Source organism: Dufourea novaeangliae, unplaced genomic scaffold (genome assembly GCF_001272555.1).
Source record: "Dufourea novaeangliae isolate 0120121106 unplaced genomic scaffold, ASM127255v1 scaffold22, whole genome shotgun sequence".
In the NCBI taxonomy this organism is placed as follows: domain Eukaryota; kingdom Metazoa; phylum Arthropoda; class Insecta; order Hymenoptera; family Halictidae; genus Dufourea; species Dufourea novaeangliae.
Genome location: NW_015373898.1, coordinates 847,556 through 871,028, shown reverse-complemented (window position 1 = coordinate 871,028; position 23,473 = coordinate 847,556). Strand labels below are relative to the sequence as shown.

Genomic DNA, 23,473 nt, shown 5'->3' with positions numbered 1-23,473 from the left:
AATGATACTGTTTCAACAAAATGCAGACAGAAAGATAGAATGCTTATCTGTAGCATAGGACCAACGTTTCACGATTGTATAATCTAAACGTCTATATCTAATCTCAGCGATGTGTCTCCGCGGCAACACTACGCGATGATCGGTAGCGGGTTTCGAATCTCAGAAGGAAACTGTTAGGAGGTCAATCGCCAGATTTGGTAATGCGTGTATATTGTCTGCACGTATGCGAGAGTGCGATATTTTGAATTACAGCTGATCGGAAAATCGCGAAAGACAGTAGGCCAATAGCCCCGCGAAAAAAGAAATGAAACAAGGCCGGAGAATCTCGAAAAACCGCGTTCGTAAGAGAAATTTACATTGTAAAGAACGAAAAACAGTGATAGAGAGACATATAGAAAATCATGGTTATTAATTTCCACTGTATCTTTTGTTCTTTTTCCTAGGTTTTATTTTCATACATTTTGATATCTTTTTCACAAAAGTTGAGCCTTTTTTGTTTGCAACCACTCATCATATCATACAATAATAATTTATGAAGTGGGACGAAGTTGGAAATGACTCTTCCGTAATTATGTAGAGAAACGTATACTAGAGATATTCAAAGTTATAAAAATACAGAAGTATTTGGAATTCAAAAGATATTCTTTGTTAAAGACAGATAATTTTGACAACTCCCTTTAGTCCATTGAAAATTACTTTTTTAATAAATTGCGAACGGTAATTCTAAATTAAAGGTGTGCGTTTGTAATGTAAAGGAATACCTTTTATTTAGAAATAAAAATGAACAGAAAATATTAAATAGATTCGGCAGGATATCACGAAAGAAAAAAACATATTTTCGGGTTTAGAATGGGATTTACAAAATGTTCATATTTAAATGTTTGTTCTAAATTCATTTTTTATTCAATTTCATGAATATCGTCATTTTCAAAATTCATAAACATTTAGAAAGCAATATAAATACATTAAAGACCAATATGTGAAAATTGAGTTTTATTAAAAGAACAGCTAGTTCTTCGATCTGGACCACTGAACGCAGGGAGACGCGGCTTTACAACGTTCGATACTTAATTCCTGTCCTTCTTCTGTTACAGAGGTTTCAGCGTCAGCGTTTGCAGTCGACAGCATATTTTCAAGCCAGTATCCGTGCAAGCTATGTGGTAAGTCAAGTTTTTGAACAGGTTTTTATAAAAAATGATCAAGTTTTTAAAATTTTTGCAAGCGCGCTTCGTGTAAATCAGTGGGTACTTTTTCGAATGACAGCGAATGACACTGACAATGAGTGAATCACATTTTACCAGGGAAATAAATGTACGCATGTTACAGTTTCATCACTGTCAGTATTGAACATTTCATGTCGAATTCTATGACATATTTGAATGTACTGTTTAAACAATAATAATTTCTTGAATAACTGTATGAATATTGGTAGTAATGTCATTGTTTCTTGTCTCGCGAATCACACGTAAGGAGTAAAAGATGCTAACCAAGCTAGACATTTGCCACTGAAATAAGTGACAAATTATTAATTTTTTCACATAATATCTTCATACTCTATGACGCAGACTGTTTAGAAGAATCAATTTATGTAATAAATAAAGTATTTTTATCCCATTGTATTTCAATATCATTAGTACAAAAACATAATTAACTTTAAAAATTCAGAATATCCTCCACGTATGAAAAAATGATTACTGCTAAGTAACAGCCCTCTCCATAGTAAACAACTTCTGCGAATAAATTTTTCTGATATCTCTGAAAATAACGGAAATAATTAATATAACTGTAAAGTGCGTATAACCAGCCCACCCTATATGTAGCTGCGTCACACAACTGAACAGCCTAGTGGTGGGGAAAGCACTCAGCTAACTGGTCACCGATTTTTGCACGGTTCCTGGAAATTTAGCCCTTTACAGCCCCGACTCGTGCGGGAATCGAATGTCTACTGTACCAGGTTAAGGAGGCCAAAATTGTAGAAGGACTTGAAATGAGACAAGGGTTTATGAACAAAACTATCTGTTTATTACACACTAAAGATATAGAGCTGAGCGCTCGAACGCTCGTGCGTAGTAATGAAAATCCGCGAATGGCGTAGTTCTGCCCGACACATCAGCGCGCCAAAATATAAACAAAAAATTCGCACCCTTTTCTTTCTTACTTATTACCTTGACAAAAATGTCTTTAGCAGATTTGGACTTGTGGTATACCATTTGATAGCTTGTCAAGAAAAAATAGTCAGTGCCAAGTTTCAACGGGTTAAAAAGGTAAAAATAACCAAGTACTTACGGATGGTGATGTATATTGTCAACTCGTACCGTAACATTCTAAAATCGAAATATTATTTTGGAATCATTTATGATGAACCATTATTGTCGAGTTATAAGACAAAGAAGTTGCTTGTACGTATAATATTTTGTAACACTACTGACGTAAGTTTGCGTATAAACGGTGGTATGTAGTGAAACATTTTTTAAATTCGTTTTGTAGACCTGTTTCAAGATAGTGTAATAATGCTAGAGTATTTAAAAGTAATTGTTCCAGAAAAGAAAGCAAATAATCTGTAGCCCAAAAAACACAATTCGCTGTGTTATGTAGAAAAGTCAATTGTCACCCGGGACATACTTAATGTATAAAAGAAAGTCGGATCGCCTTCGCGATATTATCGGTGCCGGAGAGATCTAACAAAATAAAAGAAAAGATACAGCGGGGGCGGGCCGTGGTTTAATTGGTTGGCATCGCAATTGGCTTATACCCGGCTGGATGACGAGGAACTTTCTTGCCTGCCCAACCTCTTCCGCTCGTGAATTTTTGAGCGCGGGTGAAACCATGTCCTGTTCTTCCCACATGACTACATTCTAGTAATTGTATTCAATGATCTCTTTTGTTCTTACGGTTTCTGACTAATCAAACTTACTTTCGGATGTCGACGTCAAGTCTAACGTTGAAAATTCTTGTGTCTAGGTATGTTAATTGTATTATCCAAAGTGATCTGAAACACAATTGGTGACTTCATATCTTCGCAATCCTTCTCGAAAGAAGTAGAACACAATACATCTGAATTAGTTGGTTGCAACATGTGAAAGAACATACAGTGCGATCAATAATTGTAACCGCTAAACATCAGATTTTGTGAATGTACAGTACAAACATTTATCTAAATCAGAGTTCGACGTGGTTTTTTTTCTGTTAGATTCCGATGCATCCACAATCTAGTAATAATAGCGCTACCAGCGAGGTACAATAAGCTCCACGGGAAACCTACTTTAGGGTTTTAGACCAGTCGAATTAGACTTTGAACAAAAAATAATTTTAATTAGCTATGTTTTTGCGCGAAATGGTTCGGAAAGTCATTACAAGTGAAATGTATAAGTTTGAGACTCGTGAATTGTTGGGGAACATTGTTAGAAAGTAATGATTTTGGAAAAAAAAGTTCAAACAGAAAATGTAGGCAGGTATTAGAAGTACTACAAAATGAGACATAGTAGGTACGTTAAAGTCAGTCCACGTGTTAAGTTGCAAAAGAATGAAAACTGATAGAATAGGCTCTTTTTTCAATTATTTAATACTCGAAGAGTATTCTTGTCAAGAAAAAATAGTCAGTGCCAAGTTTCAACGGTTTAAAAACATAAAAATGACCAGACAAGAATCCATAGAGGTTTGAAATTTTAATACTATTGCTGGTACTATTAATGACAATATCATTTCAAATTCACTAGCTGACATTCGACACAAGCTTCTGAAGCCACTTCGATCCTCCATCCTTAAATCTGCCAAGAATTCCGTGACACTATATTTTTGGCGATTTTGAAACACTTTTCTCTGCCACCAACATCGTTTATGATTTTTCTTTTGAGTAAGCAGATGAATAACCATAAAACCAGCACAACCTAACACCTGTTCCTGCGTACTCATAATTTCTTACAAGTTTTAGATTAATCTTGTCAACACTTTTTTTTTTAATTTTGAATTTCCATAAATAGCAAATGGACAACGAATACAGACAACGAACTGATTACTTCCAAGAAACTGACAGACTTGTGCAACAGAATATTTATAAGTGTTCGGGACTGTTCACGAACTGTACGCAAACTGTGCGCAACATGTTAAATCACGTACTCACCAAGCGAATGCTCGCTCGTGTTCGCAAGAGCTTGCAAGGGCTCGCTCGTGTTCAACTGAAATGCTCGCCCTACGTCCACACTGGAACGAATTCATTTCTGTTCGCAATTGATCCCAAGACTGACCACGGGGAGATTGTAAAATAATGAATAGGAAGAAATTAGTTCGTGCAAGTGCTGCTTTTATTGTGCTGAAGTTATGTGGAAAAAAGTAAAACAAAGAAAACAAGATAAACGATGGTGGAAAACTTCAGTGTTTAACACTAGGTTTACGAGCATTTATCGTGTACGTATCTCCACGGCACGCGTCAACGAACCCGCAGATTTTCTTTAAAAAACAACTTATTTTATATAGTACACAATTTATGATCTCTGCAATTAATGCATAGCTATAGAGATAGGTATACCACATAGAGAATTTCGAGGTTAGAAAGCATTCGAAATGCGTCAAAATGACGCGTCCCGTAAACCTAGTGTTAACAACAGACAACGGTATAGTGGAAGCCTTTTACGAAGGGACTTGCAGGAAGAATAAGGATATGAAATGTTCCGAAATTTGTGCAGAATATCGACCGAAGATTTTGAAAAATACACGACAGCTCCGTCACTGCGTGCGTGCCGCTCTCGAGATCGTGTGTCCCCACTCCTGACTCTATTACTGTGTGCATGTCGTTCTCGCGAACGCGTGACCCAGGGACCGTGCTCGGAGGGTTAAAGCGGCGTACTCACTAAGCGAGCATTCGTTCCACACTGAAACAAATTTATTTCTGTTCATAATTGATCCCAAGACTGACCACAGGCAGATTGTGAACTAATAAATAGGAAGAAATTAGTTTGTGCAAGTGCTGCTTTTATTGTGCTGAAGTGAAGAAGGATGTGAAATGTTCCGAAATTTCTGCAGAATATCGACCGAAGATTTTGAAAAATTGCTACATGTTGAACCAAAAATAATTCAATCTATAGGAAATATATTCTACGATTCTTGGCTACAGTAAGCCTCTATGAGTTTAATAATGTTTCTATTACACCATCCCATTTTTAGTTTGACACGGAAGCGAACATTCCCGGGAAGAGCAGTAGAATGCAACAAATGACCGTCTACATCAGACGAACGCGAACACGTCTTTCTTTTGATGTAGCGACACGAGTCGTATCATTCAACGGAACACACCCAACGAGCTTTTGTTCGCTCGTGTTCACTCGCTTGGTGAGTACGCGGCTTTACGAACAGTGTTCGCGAAAAGATCGAGTAGTGGTTATAAAATGTTCGTGAACTGTTCGCTGATGAGTACGCACCTTTACTGTTTATTCACAGATAAGCGAGTTTTTAATATTTCTTGTCTGCCTCGAGCGTCATTGCCTGCAAAATATGTACCAAATTTGATAAGTTTTAAAAATTTTTTTTTTTATGTTAATTGTTCTGAAACGGACTCGAGTTTTGAAATCTCGTCCAGTTCTGTAATGCAATAAAACGCCCGAGTCATAATGTTTTTTTCTAAATATCGGAGCTTTTGATGAGTTTAGAGTATAAATGTCAATTAAACGATTTATCAAAAACTAATCGATACCTGCGACGCGTTCATCGTGACTTGTGAAAGAGGCGACAAGGATCGTACAACACCGAGTACTCCGTCAGACTATCGTCGTTAACGTTGTCATCCTATTTTTGGAAAAGCTTCGGTGGACTCGATCGTCAGTGTGGTGGGGTTGCTTGCGACCATGGACCATCGCTCGCGCCATTTATGGGCGCGTCGCGATGGATGGTCACTTTGCCGAATTCTACTATGCGACCTTGACAATTCCTGTTGAGGGGTTAGAAGGTATAATAATTTATAGTAAATGTTCGTCCACAATCCTTTAATAATACGATATGAATGTTACACAACTGAAACCGCACGATACATAAGTTCTATATCTTATAATGAAATGCGGATAAAAGATCTACAAGAAGTTGTGCGTTGACGCGGAACGAAGTGTCCGCTTCCGTGAGTACTTCAAGAATGCCCTCCAAGACCGAGAACCTTGAGGACAAAACGTAGAAAAAGTGACCTGACAATGGTCAAAAACCTTCGCTGACTTTCGCCGCCAACGGTAAAATTGTAGGCCTGCACGAGTCTGGTTGCCACATGGGTACATCGACAAAAGCCAGCCCCGAGCAAGACCTTCCGGAAAAACCCGGTAAATCACGGGGAATGGTAGTAACAAGGTCGCTATATCCGCCCCCCTCCCAGCTAGAAACTAACTCTATTAATATTACTAAATCTATTCTAAGGAAACATTACGAAAAATCGGTTTGAAATCTGTCAGGAAATCTAACCCACCTGCGCAGGTATAAGTGGTACTGTCTCGCTTTGTATCGAAGCTCATACAGGTGTAGCGTAGACAGCCAGGTAGTTGGCTGTGGAGCATCCCCGCACGGTTGCTGGTCATTTTAGCCCTCGAGCCGATGAGCTCAAGGTTTCGAGGTTAATAAAATTGTTTGTAGATGTGCGCAAGGATTTTCGGTGCGACAGGAAAATTTCCGTTTAAATGGTCGGGGGAACCTTCTTTTTTAAGGGTTTTCTTCCTCCTCCAAAAAGACAGCGTATGCAGGCTGGGGGCATTCAGTCACGAACACTCGCCGAGTAAAGTTACTTGCTGAATCATTTCGCTACCCTTAACGATAAGGCAAGTTTTCATTGTTTGTTGGGAAACTAACATTATTAATTCCTTCCGGAATTTATTTGTATATATTAGTGAGTAAGTGTAAATAAACTTTAGCATAGTTTTAGTAGTGTATAAATTCATTTCTCCACGTCACCACCTCACAGGCAATGACCTGGCAGTGTCTTGCGCTGTCGCAGTACGAGACGGTCGGGGATTACAATACGGAAGTATTTGAGTACGGTCAGGCTGTGTCGAAATGCTATCAAAAATTATGTACACCGGTCTTAATCTATTGATCGAAACTACTGTATGTTTACAGTGCATACTAATTGTAAACGTTTTTTGGTTGGGGCTTATAACCTGATATGGTCCATCATATGGTTGTTGCAAAGTAGATTTCGTTGCGTAGTGACGAAGAAATACATGCTGATAATTTCCTAAGTCTTTATACACAAATTCACGCGGATTACAATGACGCGATGTTTCGGTAGGACCGATGTTACGGAAATGTTCGCCTAATTCTTTAGCAACAATCGCTGTATCCTTATCCGATTCCGCAGATGGCGTAAAAAATTCACCAGGCAAACGTAAAGATTCGCCAAATACTAATTTTGCTGAGGTAGCCTTTAAATCTTCTGCCAGGGTGAGCGTACGCCCAGCAGAATGGTCGCAAGAACCCCTGTCCAACGATTATTTTGATAGCAACGGATAGCTGCTTTCATTTGGCGGTGAAAACGTTCAACCATACCATTAGCCGCGGGATTATAAGCCGTGATGTGAAGATGAATCGATTCTAGTAAAGAATTTAACTCTTTAAAAAGGTGAGGCTCGAACTGCCTACTCTGATCCGTCGTAATACGTAATGGGGTTCCAAAACGACAAATCCAACCCTCATAAAACGCGCGCGCTACAGTTGGCGCTTTCTGTTCGCGTTAGGGTATTGCCTTCGTCCATCGCGTAACAGTCAACGCAGGTAAAACAATATCTATATCCTTCGGAAGTAGATAATACAATTATGTCCACATGAACGTGTTCAACTCTCGCCGAAGGCTTTGTGAATGTACTTACAGGCGCAGCAACATAGTTATTTTCGACCACTGACACAGAATACAATTTCGAATCCACTCTCGACAATCGGTTTTAATCGACGACTCAGCATAACGCTGGGTTATGGTTTTGATCGTCGAACTAATTCCGGATTGAGAAAGTCCATGCAGTGAATTAAAAACCGCTCAGTGCAAAGGGACGTATGAAAAGGCCCCACGCTGTTCGTCGAAACGTCGCAATAAATCCTCTTAGCAGAGCCGGGAATCGCAAGTAATTTAAGCGATAACCCAGCAGACTCTTGTAAAAATGTTTGCAGTTCCGGATCCGTAGCCTGAGAAATCGGTAACACTTTAGAATCTATCGTGTCCTCCACTACCTCGATTCTAAATAACGCGTCCGCTTCAACATTGTCATGTCCCGATACATGACGAATATCCGTACTGAATTGACTTATATAATTCAGGTGTCGAATCTGTTTCGACGTTAATGAAAACAACAATGTTTCTACCATTCAAGAAGATGCTGGAAATGCTTAATGGAGGAGTAAATGGCTACAGTTCCCTCTCGAAAGCGGAATAATTTTGCTTAGTGACTGAAAGCTTTGTTGAAAAGAAAGCAAAAGGTTTCCAACTATTATTTATGCTTTCAAAAGTCCCTCCTTATTTTCGATATTTTTATCAGACCTATTAGAAGAAGAAATGAAAAGGGTGCATGTGGGAGAAACAAGAATGGGTAATGAAAAATTGTTGTCACTTGGGTATGCAGGCGACGTGATGCTGATAGCGGAAAAGGTGGCCGATATGAAGGAAATGTTAAAAAGAGTGGAGACATACCTCAGAAATAAGAAGTTCGAACTAAACGTAACGAAAGAATATTTTGGAAACGCTTAAGTATTGGACCCAATATTGACACATGTTGGTGTACTACACCTACACTACAACATACAGTGGGTGTAAAAAGTATTCGTACACCCTTTAAAACGGAACAATTCTTTTAAAATTGGTCCAAATGACTTGAGTTTTTTTGTGAAGTTAGAGACATTAATTTACTAAATGATGTGAAAAAAAAATTTGAAAAAGTTGCAATTGGTCCGAATCGCGAAGAAAATATTAAAGGTCGTGTTTTACAACTTTTTAATCTGAGGCTATAATGAAAATTTAATAAATACATATGGAAGATTTATGTTAGTTATATACATGTTGAAAATTTCATCCAAATCGGTTAACGTTGAACGAAAAATGTTGAAAATCGCAGCTTTTCCCGACTTTCGATCTACAACTGTAGTAAATCTAACAATGCTCACATTTTTTTATGTATGTCGCTCGTTTCTGTATTAACCGATTTCAATGAAAGTTTCAGTATGTACATAACTAACATAAATTTTCGATATGTATTTATTAAATTTTCATTATACCCTCAGATTAAAAAGTTGTAAAACACGACCTTTAATATTTTCTTCGCGATTCGGACCAATTGCAACTTTTTCAAATTTTTTTTCAAATCATTTAGTAAATTAATGTCTCTAACTTCACAAAAAAACTCAAGTCATTTGGACCAATTTTAAAGGAGTTGTTCCGTTTTAAAGGGTGTACATATATGTATTGTTACGTGTTACCCGATAGGTATCACGTATTGTATAATGTTAAAGTAAGAGACTTCAGGTTAACGACGTCGTTTTGGTAGCAACGCCAAAAACAGAGACAGAGTAGAGTCGTGATACGACTGTAAAATAGAAAAGACGTGTCAAGATAAGTACTCCTCCTCTCCAAATAAATAATTCTTCCTGTTTATTAATAATGTCCGTATTTATTCGGAAGTCATGCCGTGTCCACGCAACAATATGTATATAATTAGGGATCATTAATACGGTGGCCTGTCAAGTTAGAAGACAGGTTGTTGAGATGGATTGTATTTTACGTACATCGGTCACTTTCACTGTTTTCCCTGATCGTTGCTTCATAATACTATCCATGTTAGGAAACCAATGAATACTAAAGCGACAATACGGAAAGAAAGTGGTACTTTGATAATTTCGTGTATTTTGCAAAGCCGGATGTAGGATGCTGTGTAAAGAAACGGGTTTGAAGTGAAGAAACTAGTTTCTGAGAAAAAGCGGCTCGGTTCGATCTATTCATTAAAGTAAACGAGAAACACTGATAGAAGGAAAGTTTGTCTTTATTTCAAATTTTTAAGCTATATTTGATTACATTATATTGAAGGAGTTACTAATCGTATACGTGGTTGGGCCAAACAGTTTCTGAACTGACATCAAAACACTTTGTACGATGTTGATATTTTTAGTGTCAATTATTCTAAACAGCTGGATTTTCACACCTAAGGAAATATGTACTACGAGAAATAATTTTATGAGTAGTGAATCGCTTTAGTCAACAAAGTGATCTATGTCATAGCGTCCAGGATTGAATTTTGAGTACGGATTTATTGTAATACATGTAATACAAGTTATGGTTTACAACTTACAACACATTGCGTGGAGTTATGCTTATCATACCTCGTTGCAATCATCTTACAATCCACTGTAATTCTTCGAAATCGAAAATACAGAATTCCATTTAAAAAATTAGGTTAACCTCGAAGTATCCTTGACGCATCTACCGGCAAAGCAATAGTTTCCACTATGAGACGTTTCGCTTCGTACACTATACGTTTTGTGCTTAAGTTCCTTTTGTACGTCTACAAATTTTCAAGTCACTCGAACAGAATCAAGCTTTGCATACTGACATCGATGGAACCTCACTCGTATATACTATATTGACTGATTGTGAATTCAATCTGCAATATCAAGCGTACATTCTTTTTTATCTAATTACAATTAGATGTTACTTATTTAGTAGTATCAGGTAGGCCAAAAACTGTTTATTGGTGCTACACCTCATTCATTTTCAGTGACCCGTATTCATTCTTCTTGTTGAATAATTTCAACATAGCTCACATTGCGCGTGACATCGTTTAATGTTCCACTTAAAACTTGTCACGGATTCAGGGCTATGAGCTATTAGAGAGACGCTGTATCGTGGTTTGTAGGTACGTTCAGTCTTAGATAAATTTAAAGTATATATTTAAAATACAAACTTAAAATATTTTCATTTTATGCCTCAGGTTACTAAAATAAAAATATTTTATATTTGCTGTAATTTTACTTCCTTTTTAAAACAGTATTTTATTTGAACCGATTGTATCGGATCTATTTTATACAAAACAGTATTGAAAATATTTTTTTCCAAACTTTACCTGCCTTTGAACCAGATTTATCTTATTAGAATCTTGTTTTTACACATTTTAATCTACCGAAACTCGTGTAAAATATACTACTTTACGGATTGATTCCAAAATGTTCTCGTAGTTTCTCTGAGTTATTCTCTTGACAGAACTAATGTTTGAAATGGTAGATTTCTAATGAAGTTCAGGCAATATCTTAGAATGGTTGTTCTTTACACTCTTTTTTTATAACGGTGAAGTGGTTGCGACTAACGTTCGGATTTTCGTCTTTAAGTATCAAGCTTTTGCATTTTGGCATGGGTTTTATAAAAAAATGATCGCCTTGATTGTAACACGTTGAGAACAGTGAAGGCAAGCGGTGACCAACGACGTCGAAATTAATTAGAACACTTACATAAAGGAATGACACGCTTGTTAAGTTTTCAATATTATTTAAACATAAATTTGAAACTTTCTACAATATAAATATACAACACATGGTTACATGGCATTATTTAATAATGTTATATAATACTGTATTCTTCTATATTCCGTAAAGTGAAGTTTCATTCCGCCAATGTGGGTAAAACATGGGAAAATCGCCCGGCTGTTAACATGTTAATCGACGTTACTAATCCTTTGATATTACAAGACGCCATTGTGGTTATATGTCCACTTGAATTATAAATAGGCATGGGTTTAACTCATAAACTTAGTCAGTACCAAGCGTTAGTGGTTAAATGACAATAATTGCCACGTTTCTCCTCCCAAAAGAGAGAAAAATGGCGGTATAGAAGATTGGAACTTCCAATTGCACTGGACACAAATTTAACCAAGGTATGAGATAAATTCAATTTAGACTTTAAGTGTCATATGTTGATAGTTTCTGTATTTTTATACATTTAAAATATGAAAAACTGCATGTTGCGACACAAGCAATTGCAATTACATTTCCGTATCCTCTCTTTGAACAGCATTTTATTATCTTAAGGGGTCATGCTCAGTCAGGAGGCCGAAAAAAGAGTGTTCTTTGGAAATTTTTTTCTCGAAAACTATAAGACCTTTTACAAAAAATGTATTTGTGTTTCAAAGATTGGAGTTTATAGATTATAAGGTAATTTTTTTATTTAGAAATATTTATTAGTAAATAAATGGTGAGCGATCTCCCGAATGTCTCTTCACAAAAAGTGGTCTGCCTTGATCACTGTAACGGTTCATCTGAAATTAAAAATTCAGCAAGATTTCTGTAATGGAAGAACCAATCTTATCTTTGAACGTGGGGTTTTTCGAAATATTGATTAGGAACAAAATAGCAGACGGTTTTCTGAAATAGTTCGATTTTCACCTAAAAAATCACTCGTTTTTGGTCAATTAAAAAAAAAGTATGCAACGAACAAAAAAATCCTTCGTTCAAGGACAAGTTTTTCTGATTTGAAATAAGGCGCAAACGGCTTCATGTAAATCGACACAGTAGTTTTGAAGAAATATTGATCACCGATTTGAAAAATGTAGTTTCGAAAAAAACGCGTTTAAAGTTGCAAGTCAAGCTTACACTTATATAAAATGTTCATTTTTTAACGCCTGTAACTCTGTCATTTTTAATTGGATTACCGTGAAACTTGCACAGAATATTCCCGAGATGATGTACTTAAAGAAAATGTAGAAAGTGAAAAATCGATTTTTTGCAAATTTCTGACATAACCCCTTAATGCGTCGTAAGTTCAGCACAAAAACTGCCGTGAAATCTCGCGTATTTCTTGCTACATTATTTACTGAACTGTCTTCAGTTAGCTTGTTAGGAATGCATGCCCCGCTGTAGTCCGGTTTTTTGTTTCCTGTCGGCATAAAAGATATCGAGCTTGCCGGTTTTCAGGTCGCCGGCAACAGGTTTGGGTGTGGTGAGTGTCCAGCAATAAGTACTCCTCTTTCTTAGTTGCGCAAAACTGTCCATCCTTAATACCAAATTAATTCTAAACGTCGATTCTGATTATTGAACGTAGCTTTCTTTTCGTTATCCCGGTGAACTTATTAACGCGAGGCTAAATACATTTCAATACATAGGAGCAGGAAGAGGCCTCGGATTAACGGGGAAGCAATGAACCTCCGGCGAGCCGAACCGGTTTAGAACCGGATGACGAACACATTGGCACAAAGTGACACCTCGCTCGATGATAAGACCATCGACACTCGAGACGACGCGTTCCCGATAGCCGATCAGATCCTCGAGGAAATTTTTAGCGACTATTTCCCGCCGAGAAGCGCGAACCTCCGCCATTTACATACATACGTATCAGTTCAATGACCAATACGATGCCCCGACGCAGGTTTCGTCGGAACAGTTTACATCAGTGGGTCACTCCTGCTGCTTTTAGCTGCACGGTTTTGTCTCTCGTTTTCACTTTTTCGCAGAGAAATCGCGGTCTCCCGTTAGTACCACGCCGCATGCCAAATACTCCTGCGACCGGTGCAAAAAACCTGCCGCTTTCCCATTCAGAGAAAAGTTGGACATAAATCGCATGCAACGACTTCCTAGTTGATAGCAAAACAGTGGCGGTGTCATAGACCGGTGTACAACTCGAGCACGTTGCTTATGATTTATTTGCGCAGACACGTTTGCCTCGCAAGTTAATATTTTTGTCACTACAGATAATCCAAGGCAATTACATAAATTGTAATATTGTTATTAGTTGGTTTAGGATTGTGCATAATTCGAAATTAATGTGAGCTTGCGAGAGTTTAACCTAAGCTTAATCTTGATTCACCATTACGCAATTTGTTAGATCCAACAAACGGAAAGTAATCGAAATTATTTCGACACCTAATTAAGGTTATTGAACGACAATAACAAATAGAGACAGTGAACGATTGCTTATATTACAAATAACAAATAGGTTTTGGGGACATTAAAACGTATGAAAGTAATTCTCGAAATCTTATCGAATATGTATGTACATTATTTCTTTTATGTATTTTTTGAACATTCTATTACTTTAAATAATAATGAAAAACAATTAATCAAAGTGTTTTGTAACTAAAGTTCAAATGTTAAAATATAGACTTGTACAACAATAGTAAAACCTGCTGACGAGAAACAGTCAGAAATATATTGCTTTGAAATAGAAATTCTGTGTTAACAGAATATTTTTCTCTGAAGACGCAAAATGTCAAGCATTTATATTTCATAAATAAAAAATATGAAAGTGAGCTGTTTGTCAAAGATATTAACGATATTATTACAAAAATAATATTACTAAGGGACCAGAAAAAACAACACCTAGGATAAATGTTTTCCTCGAAGAACAAAAATTTTAGTAGTTATTACATATTCTTTTAATCACTGCCAAAATTTTTACAAACTGATGCATCGAGAAACTTCCTCGATAGTTGGAAGATTTAGTTTCTGTCAAATTATTCTGATTTAATGTGAAGTTCGTTTTTGTTTGAGTTTGCCCATGTGGACACATTGTTTACAGGGACCTCGCGATTATTGTTCCGAACTTGGGTCCGCGCCGGGACAATAATTGTGGAGCATGCGAAACGCTTCTGATCCTCGTAAATACGATTTTTTTTCCCGGCGGTCGAGCCTCGGCAACTCGCCTTTGTAGTATTCCGAACATAGAAAAGAACAAGCGACTAAAAAACAGAACGAAAGCTTCTGTTTACGTTTGACTCTGCTGCGTGGCCCGCCTGCGACGCTCTCGCCGGCCAATGATTAAATTATAGCCGACCACGCAGTCCGATTGTGAGTGTACTGTTTCGACCAATAATAAAAATACGTGTGACTGGAGGTGATTCAGCTACATTTGATTCGCCGGCAGCTCTCCAAGCATTCGCTGACGATTGAACGCTTCGACTAATCGTCGTACATTCCCCTGTTCCGTCTGTCGAGTTCATCGAGCGCATAGGGTAAAACGTTCAAATGAATGTTTACTGACTGCTTCTTATTCTTAAATAAAGTTGGATAACATTAATTCCATAAAAAAAAAATCAGAACGGGGTACCTAATAGACGGATATAATAAAAATCAAAGAAACTAAAAACCACATCTCATTGCAGGAATTACTGCGGACATATTGTGTGCCAGTTACTAACGAAATACCTATTATTGCGCGTATATTACTGCAGACTTGTGTTAAGAAAAATATTAGTATAAATGCCTATATCCTGTTGTTGCGGAGCTGGCGTTATTCCGTATGGGGGATTTGTGATCGGGGTGGTAGAAATGAACTGAATTTCGGACGGTTTAATGGAGGCGCACGTAGTTTTATTTAATGTCAGAATGATCGAACGTGGAACAACTGTATGCACTTAATTTAGAATCATAAATATAATTAAACACACTTGATGTTTCACGGTTTAATAATTTAATGGTTATAGCTTAAAGCTACGGTCTACGTGAGTGGTAACGATTGGTTAAATAAAGAACGGCAAGCACGTGGTGATCGCGATTATTACGCCAATAACGTCGAGGCGTTCTACTGGTTCTATCGCGTTTCTTGAAGGCTGCCAAATTCGGTATGAGCCTCATTCCCGAACACCTGTAAATAGAAAAATTGTTTAATTTTATTTATAAGAAGGATGTGATAGAATATACAAAACAAAAAGTATTAATTTATTAGATATTTATAGTATTATTACTTCTTATTACAATATGAACATTAATAATAAAAGAAATAATAAAAATAATCTTTTGAAAGGGAACTCAAAATTTTATTATTCTGATTTTTTTTTCAATAACATTAATTCTGTAACTTTATTTTTTAAGCGAGTAAGTGTGGTCGAAAATAGATTAGGTTACGCTGTCACCGGTCCGCAGTAATAAACACACGTGGTGTAAAGTATTGGACCTAATACTGCTGTTGGATTCCGGGTTATGGAATTAAGTGCAACAGTTAATAAAAGAATCTTGAAGAGGTTTATTCGACTACGCGTAACAGAGTTGTCGTAAGATTCTTAATTATACGTTTCGGAGTTCTCAAGTCTCCGTCAGAACCAGAATTGCGCACTCTGTCTTTTCGGGAAGCTTATATATAATAATATTAGGTGTTGTGGTGGGGAGAAAGTTGCAATGGCCCTTAGCTGCAGAGTGAGTCAAAAGTCTCCTCTAGTGTTTTTGACTTTGAAAAGAGCAAAAGTAACTATGAGTAAGATGTTTTGGACATAATAGTTCGGTTGTGATTATCAGATAGGGCCATTGGTGAGTCAGGAAGCTGGTTATCCAACACTGCGATGAAAAATAAAAATTAAAAATAAACTGTAGATGTATGATGTACTGTTTTTGTGAAAAAATAACTCTTACCCTATGGAGTAATAACGCTACATTACGTGTATTTGTTGATAACAAAGATATAAATGTTCTTTAAGTAGGCGATGAAAACCGTCATATTGGGAAATCGATCAAAGCTTCGTCTTGACGAATTTAAACTACGATAAAAGAATTAATAACATCTTTACTCTACGTATTTACTAGTAATTATTTGTCATAAAGCTTAAAATAATTTTATCATTAATCTTCAGAAGCTTATATATTTTTCAACAATAAATATTATTCGTTTCATAAATATCCGCAGTACTCGGGACATCCGCAATAATACTCACACTTACCCTACATTCTTGCCCCGGCGCGCTGAGACGGTTTCCCATTCACGAGCCAAAAAAAGATTCCATTCCCGAGTATCAGTGAGACAACACTAATGCAACCATGAAACTTTTTTATTTTTGATTCTTTGTTAATAAAACATACACTAATATATTGGCTAGATTTTTCTGATTAAAATGGTACCAAATACGACATAATTTTGATCATATTTATTCATGTAAAAACTGTTAATAGTTCATGTTAGTTCATTATCGCTTCTGATAAATTACAAACACGACTTATTAAATACGATTCATAATAACTCGTCTTAAATATGGAAGTCGTTTATTGTCTCGTGTTCGACGGATCGAGACTGACTGCCTCTCGTCTTCGCAATTCATTCCTTATATCCACGCTCTATGACAAACACACACATACCACACGCACTCATACATGCTGTCACCGAATTCGCCTGGTGACTATCGGCTATCGCTTTTAGGGCGGCATCGGTCTTTAATCGACGCCGAAACACGAGTTCGTCGAAGCTGTCGGCTCGACAAAGTCACGCGCCGATCTGCTCTTCCGTGACACCTGATCCGATCGCGATACGCGTGGTTCCTGTGACCCTCGGCCCGACACAGAACGCGTAGCTTCTTTACAGTTTGAAAAAGTTTTTAAACCAATCCGTGTTCATAATAAATCTAAAGATATTTGCATCAGATACTGTTGCAGCCCACAATTTATTGTACCCAAAAATATTAATATATAACCATTAGTAGGTACTGCTAGCATTGGTTTTAAAAAGTTCTTCTCAGTTTGGCCACTGTACGTCACTCTTTGAAAACGATAATGCTTACTTTTATTCAAATATATGTACCCTCACGTGGAAACTCGGCTTCCGCTAGTGGAAAAAGCAGCGTAGGGGTAGGGGCTTCCTATCACTTGATCTCGGAAGTTACTGAAATATATGTCAAATTAACATTCGGTTTAGCAGTTACTTCAGTACTGGAAATGAATTTATCAAGTGGTAGAAGGCCCTTACCCTTACGCTGCTTTTTCCGCTAGTGAAAGCCGAGTTTGCTCGTAGGTGTACGTACCATCTCACACGGTGATTATTGCACCGTCATTTTCTGCAACATTATTTATGCAGCGAGAAATAGCCGAAGTCTCTCTTTTAATTGTATCACGCATGATATTATTTACGAAATGTCGTACAAAATGGGTTATGATAGTTTCTCTTACGGTAGATATCACTCGACTTATCGTTGCTTGCGATAGATGAAAAGGAGAAGCCATTTCGTTCTGAAAGAATTTTATGATACAATACAATAATAAAAAACATTGACCTTGAATTTGAATATCAATGTCAATTTTGCGGTGACTTTCTTTTGCAAATCTCCACCGATCCAAAGTTTATAATAGTGTAAAATAGTGCTATGGGAGCCGTGACATAATGTTCAAACACCTAGTACAACAAATATTGTAAAAAAATATTTTTAGATAAGAAAAGTAGTTTTCGAAAAAAACGCTTTTAAAGTTTTGCTTGCCCCATTATTTGCCGTGGTATGCTCCCACAATTTGAACTATAACTTCGTCAATTTTTCAAAATTTAAAAAAAAAATCGATTTTTCGAACCTTCCACAGATATTGGTACCCTCTTAACGCTCGCGAGTCGTTTGTCAAATGCAAACAATTGTGAATAATTTATCAGTCAGTTCGAGTGGGACGTTGTGAATGTTTATTGCAGTGAAACGAAACTACGTGACTGCATATGCTATTGAATTACTGAAAATGAGAGTTTCATCAATCCTGGACGTGCACTCCTTTCTGAAATTAGAAACCTTGTATTTTAACGTTTCTTTAGACATGAAGAAAGCATTCTATAATAAGATAATAACAACAATAGGTAAATATTTAAATATGGTATGAAGTCGGGTTGGGTTTGAGTTAGATTGTTTCCGTGGTGGGGGTGCAGTGCACCCTCCCCCACCAAGTAATCATAGAAAGAAGCAAATATGTTAACAATACATACAATGTTTATACTAGATAAAATTTAAATTATGAAGTTAAACATACATCTTTATATTGTGAAATTTATTTGTTAATAACTTTTTAACAAATAAGGAGCGACTGTTGAAACCTTTTCAAGGTCACTGAGAGGGTTGACCTTGATAACATATGGCACAGTCAAGGTTCATTGGAGCCCTTCAATACACAAAATAACTGTAGCATCTTTCAGATTCTTTTGTTGAAAACTTTTTAATGAAGACGAACGATGGCTAAAACCTTCTGAAGGTCATTAAAGAGGTTGACCTTGAAAAAACCGGTCAAGGTCAAGGTCAAGGTCATCGGAGCTGTCTCTCCAATTTTAAATATTTACCATTTTTTTATTTATAATTCAAATAATTTTTACTAAAGCCTGTTCTAAAGTATTTATTAGTATGAAGACAATTCTTTAGATGATATAAAATACAAAATAAAACTTTGTAAAAAATTTAACAAAAATAGGATAGTATAGGGTCGCACACCTAAAGCCGGCCATAAATACAGGCGGGGCCCGGTTTTGTGCGCGTCACCCTGTAGAATAGAAATCGAGTAAAATAATTCATTTTTCTTAATAAATGAAAATTGTACGATAAATTGTTATTATTTTTTCGTCCGAATAAAAACTTTCAATATCAGAACATCGCATTATATAACTAGTTCGTAGGTATAGCCAACTTTCTAGTATACTTACTTTAGGAAATACAAGAACCACAACCAAATTGAAGAGAAGACTTCAAGTAAGAACACACGAAACTCCGAATGAGCAAATGTTTTCTTTAGGATAACTCAAGATGGATATAGCTGCGCATAATATTTCGCTGATTCAGAAATAGACTTCCAAGAAGTTTCATCACGAGACAGAAATGAAATCCGAATATTTTTTTTTTAAATAGCAATCTAACGGTGCTCGCTTTAGTTAGGCCTCGTATTCGCGAGCAGGATACACACGCCTGTCTAGTGGATCTATAAAACTTCACCCAGATCAAAACCCACTTTTCTGTGCAAAGGTCATCCTCCTTTCTCGCATTTCCGGTCCTACTCACGGGATGGTTACTTCTGTACACGCGAAAAAAGGACAGCGCATCAACATTAAATATGACTGGTCTTGCTCGTTTGTCATCGCCCCACCACCGAGTCGGCTATCCTACGCACACGATTCTCACATGCCAGATCCCAAGATCGAAACAGAGTATTTGCCAGTAGACGGGACGTGGCCGCGCCAAGAAAAACCCGTTCATCGATATTCCACTGCTTGCGCATATTCGTGTTCATCAGTCAATAAATATTTAAGTGCGTTGACATAACAGCTTTGTGCAACGAAAGAAAATACATGTTTTGTAATTTTAATAGTGATCGTGAGAACGGTGACAGTGCTTTTTGTGTTTAACCGTTCAAAATTCGGTGTTTTTAAACTTAGATCAGAGTGTATCTCGGTATCAGGTGTACCTTAGTATCTCGGCCTTCACACTTATATTTATAGTTTCATGTAAATGAAATATTTTTTATACTTTGGGGCCCAGATATTTTCTTAATTTTATTCTGGTAAATTTATTTCCCAAGATTTATTAAGACTGAATCAATGTTACTTCTAAGTGAGGTAAAGGAAGCAACAAGGATCGTGTTCTCGATAAGCTTTTTCGGTTACAAAGTTGGACATCATCACTTGGACTTAGTTTGAATATGATATGGCAAACTACCGCGAATGTATAATATCTGAACCCGGCAACCACTCTGAAACGCGTTCCTTTGCTAGGACATTCTAAAGACCTTGACAAAAATAAGTCTCAAGGACGGACATTAGTTCGGGAAGAAACATGGTGACACGTGCTTCCGTTCATGTGACAATTTTCTTTGTCCTGCTAGTGATCATATGGGTTTTTGGGAATCTTAGGAAAAGGAGTAAAGTTTTTCTAGACATCGCAAGACTCACCAGGTAAAATTATTTTTTTTTGTTAAATCTGTTGAGCCTGTTGCTGAGTTGTTAAATAACTAAAAAAAGAAGGAGTATATAGGTATATGCTTTTTCCGATACAATTGAGACTGCCTATAATTCTCGGGATATTTCTGCAGAGGGAGACTAATTTCACTGTTCAATAAATTTTAACTGTTTCCTAACTCATAACCGTTATTAGATGTTTCTGGTAGACCTTTGTGAGCCGAATACGAATTTGCAAGCCGTTTTTTTCTTAGCAAGTCCAGTTTTAAAAAAAATCAATTTTTAGTCGAAATTGAATCGAAATTCATTGCTAAATCGCAAATATTTCACTTCAATTGCGCTGTACAAAATTTCAAGTCGTACATATGCTGTTTTCGCGCCATTATTTCTGTATCGTCTTGATACACGCAAAATGTATGTTGGTTCATTCCCTTGGTTCCGCCTGTATGATCTGATTTTAAACTTTCTTCTTCCCCCTCCAACTCTTTTTGGCATTTAGCCAACAGGAATTTGTTAAAGAAAATGTTTAGCAGCAACGAGACATTTCCAGACTCAGTGCAGTATTTACAATGTCGAAAGCAAATATCAAGGTTTTTTTTCAAATTTCAACGCCACGAGGCTGCCATAGTTCCTTTTTTACGTTTCTTAATATTACGGCGATCGATATTGATACGCGGAATTGTGGAATAACGTAGCCAAACAGACTAGACGGCTTTTCATTCGGAAATAATAACGTTTACTAGATTCTTTTATGTTTTATAACTACTTACATTTTCAACATTGACAAACCAATTTAACAAAGACTGCTTAATTTAACAAGTAATATATGTATATTTTGTTGCGATAAATTACTTTGTAACTGACTTCTAATTGATTAATTTAATAAGTAATATATATTTTGTTGTGATAAATTATTTTGTAACTGACTTCTAAAACATGTCCGCTCAACTACAGTAGACACTCGTAGAATGTAGGCCCGTTTATTGCTTAACATCTCTTTAAAAAATCCCAATATTTTCTCAATAATTACCTGAGGAAAAACTTAAATTTTCCGACTTTTTAGGTTCCGCAAAGTGTTGTATCTCCTTAATGAAAGTACCATGGTACATATCGTGAATTTGCTACTAAACATAAAACCCGTCATTACAGTGAAGAACATCGTCTTTACTTTTAACAAAACTTATCGTCTTAACGCGACCGTGTCGCATTAATTTTGCGATTGAAAGAGCATCGTTGTGAATCATAGTTACGCTACAAAAAGATACCTGTAGATACATAAACCTAAAAAATAATTCAAGTATTTCTGAGGTTCTGATTGAACAGTCGTCGATCGGTCGCAACATCGATACTCTACGGCCCGATATTGCCTTTCGATACGAGTGTATTGATCTTAAGGGGTCATGCTCAGTCAGGAGGCCGAAAAAAGAGTGTTCTTTAGGAATCTTTTCCTCGAAAACTGTAAGACCTTTTTCAAAAAATTGTGTTTGTATTTCAATGATTGCAGTTTATAGATTATAAGGTAATTTTTTTTATTTAATAATATTTATTAGTAAATAAATGGTGAGCGATCTCCCGGATGTCTCTTCACAAAAAGTGGTCTGCCGTGATCACTGTAACTTCGTAACGGTTCATCTGAAATTAAAAATTGAGTAAGATTTATGTAATGGAAGAACCAATCTTGTCCCTGAACGTGGTGTTTTTCAAAATATTGATTAGGAACAAAATAGCGGACGTTTTCCTGAAAAAGTGCGATGTTCACCTAAAAAATCACTCGTTTTTGGTCAATTAAAAAAAAAGTATGGAACGTACAAAAAAATCCTTCGTTCAAGGACAAGTTTTTCTGATTTGAGATAAGGCGCAAACGGCTTTATGTAAATCGACACAGTAGTTTTGAAGAAATATTGATCACCGATTTGAAAAATGTAGTTTCGAAAAAAACGCGTTTAAAGTTTCAAGTCAAGCTTACACTTATATAAAACGATCATTTTTTAACGCCTGTAACTCTGTCATTTTTAATTGGATTACCTTGAAACTTGCACAGAATATTCTCAAAATATTGTAATTAAAGAAAATGTAGAAAGTGAAAAATCGATTTTTTGAAAATTTCTGACTGAACATGACCCCTTAAGGCAGCCGTCCATTTGAGAGTATCTCGCGCGAATTGCTTTCGAGAGTATTGTCACGACATACAAAGAACAAGTGGATACGCGTCTGACAATGACAGTGATTGTCCGAGAGCATCGCTCAACTGTATGTCAACTGTCTATGTGTTTGTGGTATGTCGTGACAATACTCGCGAGATAGATTCTCTCAAATGGATGGCTGCTTTTAGAAATATTCTAAAATGCGTCTGTAATTACAAAAAATAGACACAGCATATATAAAAATATAGTGAGTGCTTTACTATATTATTAAAAGAAGGAATGGTTTTTTTACTGATTTGTTTTTGTTTGTTTTTATTAATGTATCGATATTAATATCGATACTTTTTGTCCGATATGTTGTATGTATCGACACTTTTGAATGTATCGGGCATCGCTACTACCAACTTTCCAAACGACGTAGTACTTGCCACTGTCGACGACGATAGTTTCTTCGAGCCTACATAAGCTGTACTCACGCCGCCAGCAACGTTGTTTGCTCTTCGTTTTAATTTCTGCCTCACCAGTTCCAAGTGAACCGCGCAACGAACATTTCCGTCGCCATCAAATTGAATTCGTAGCCGAGTAATCGGCTCGTCATTGCTTGCTTCACCAGCCGTTCCATTTAAGATGAGCCGATGACGTGACTCATTATAATTACGATGCTACGCCTCGAGCTTCAGTCTCTCTGGCGTTGTTGTCCTCATCTGTTGCGCAAACGTGCGGACCATCGGCGTCGTGA

The 23,473-nt window shown here is 36.7% G+C and overlaps 1 protein-coding gene across 1 annotated transcript in view; it reads left to right on the top strand.

Annotated features, from left to right (window-relative positions):
• The window catches only part of LOC107193395 (protein phosphatase Slingshot), a 116,423-nt gene that overhangs the window by 80,482 nt on the left and 12,468 nt on the right, over positions 1-23,473 (top strand). The window contains exon 6 of the mRNA XM_015582835.1: positions 1,095-1,160. Coding sequence (XP_015438321.1) covers positions 1,095-1,160 — 66 coding nt within the window. The remainder of the gene's footprint in view (positions 1-1,094; positions 1,161-23,473) is intronic.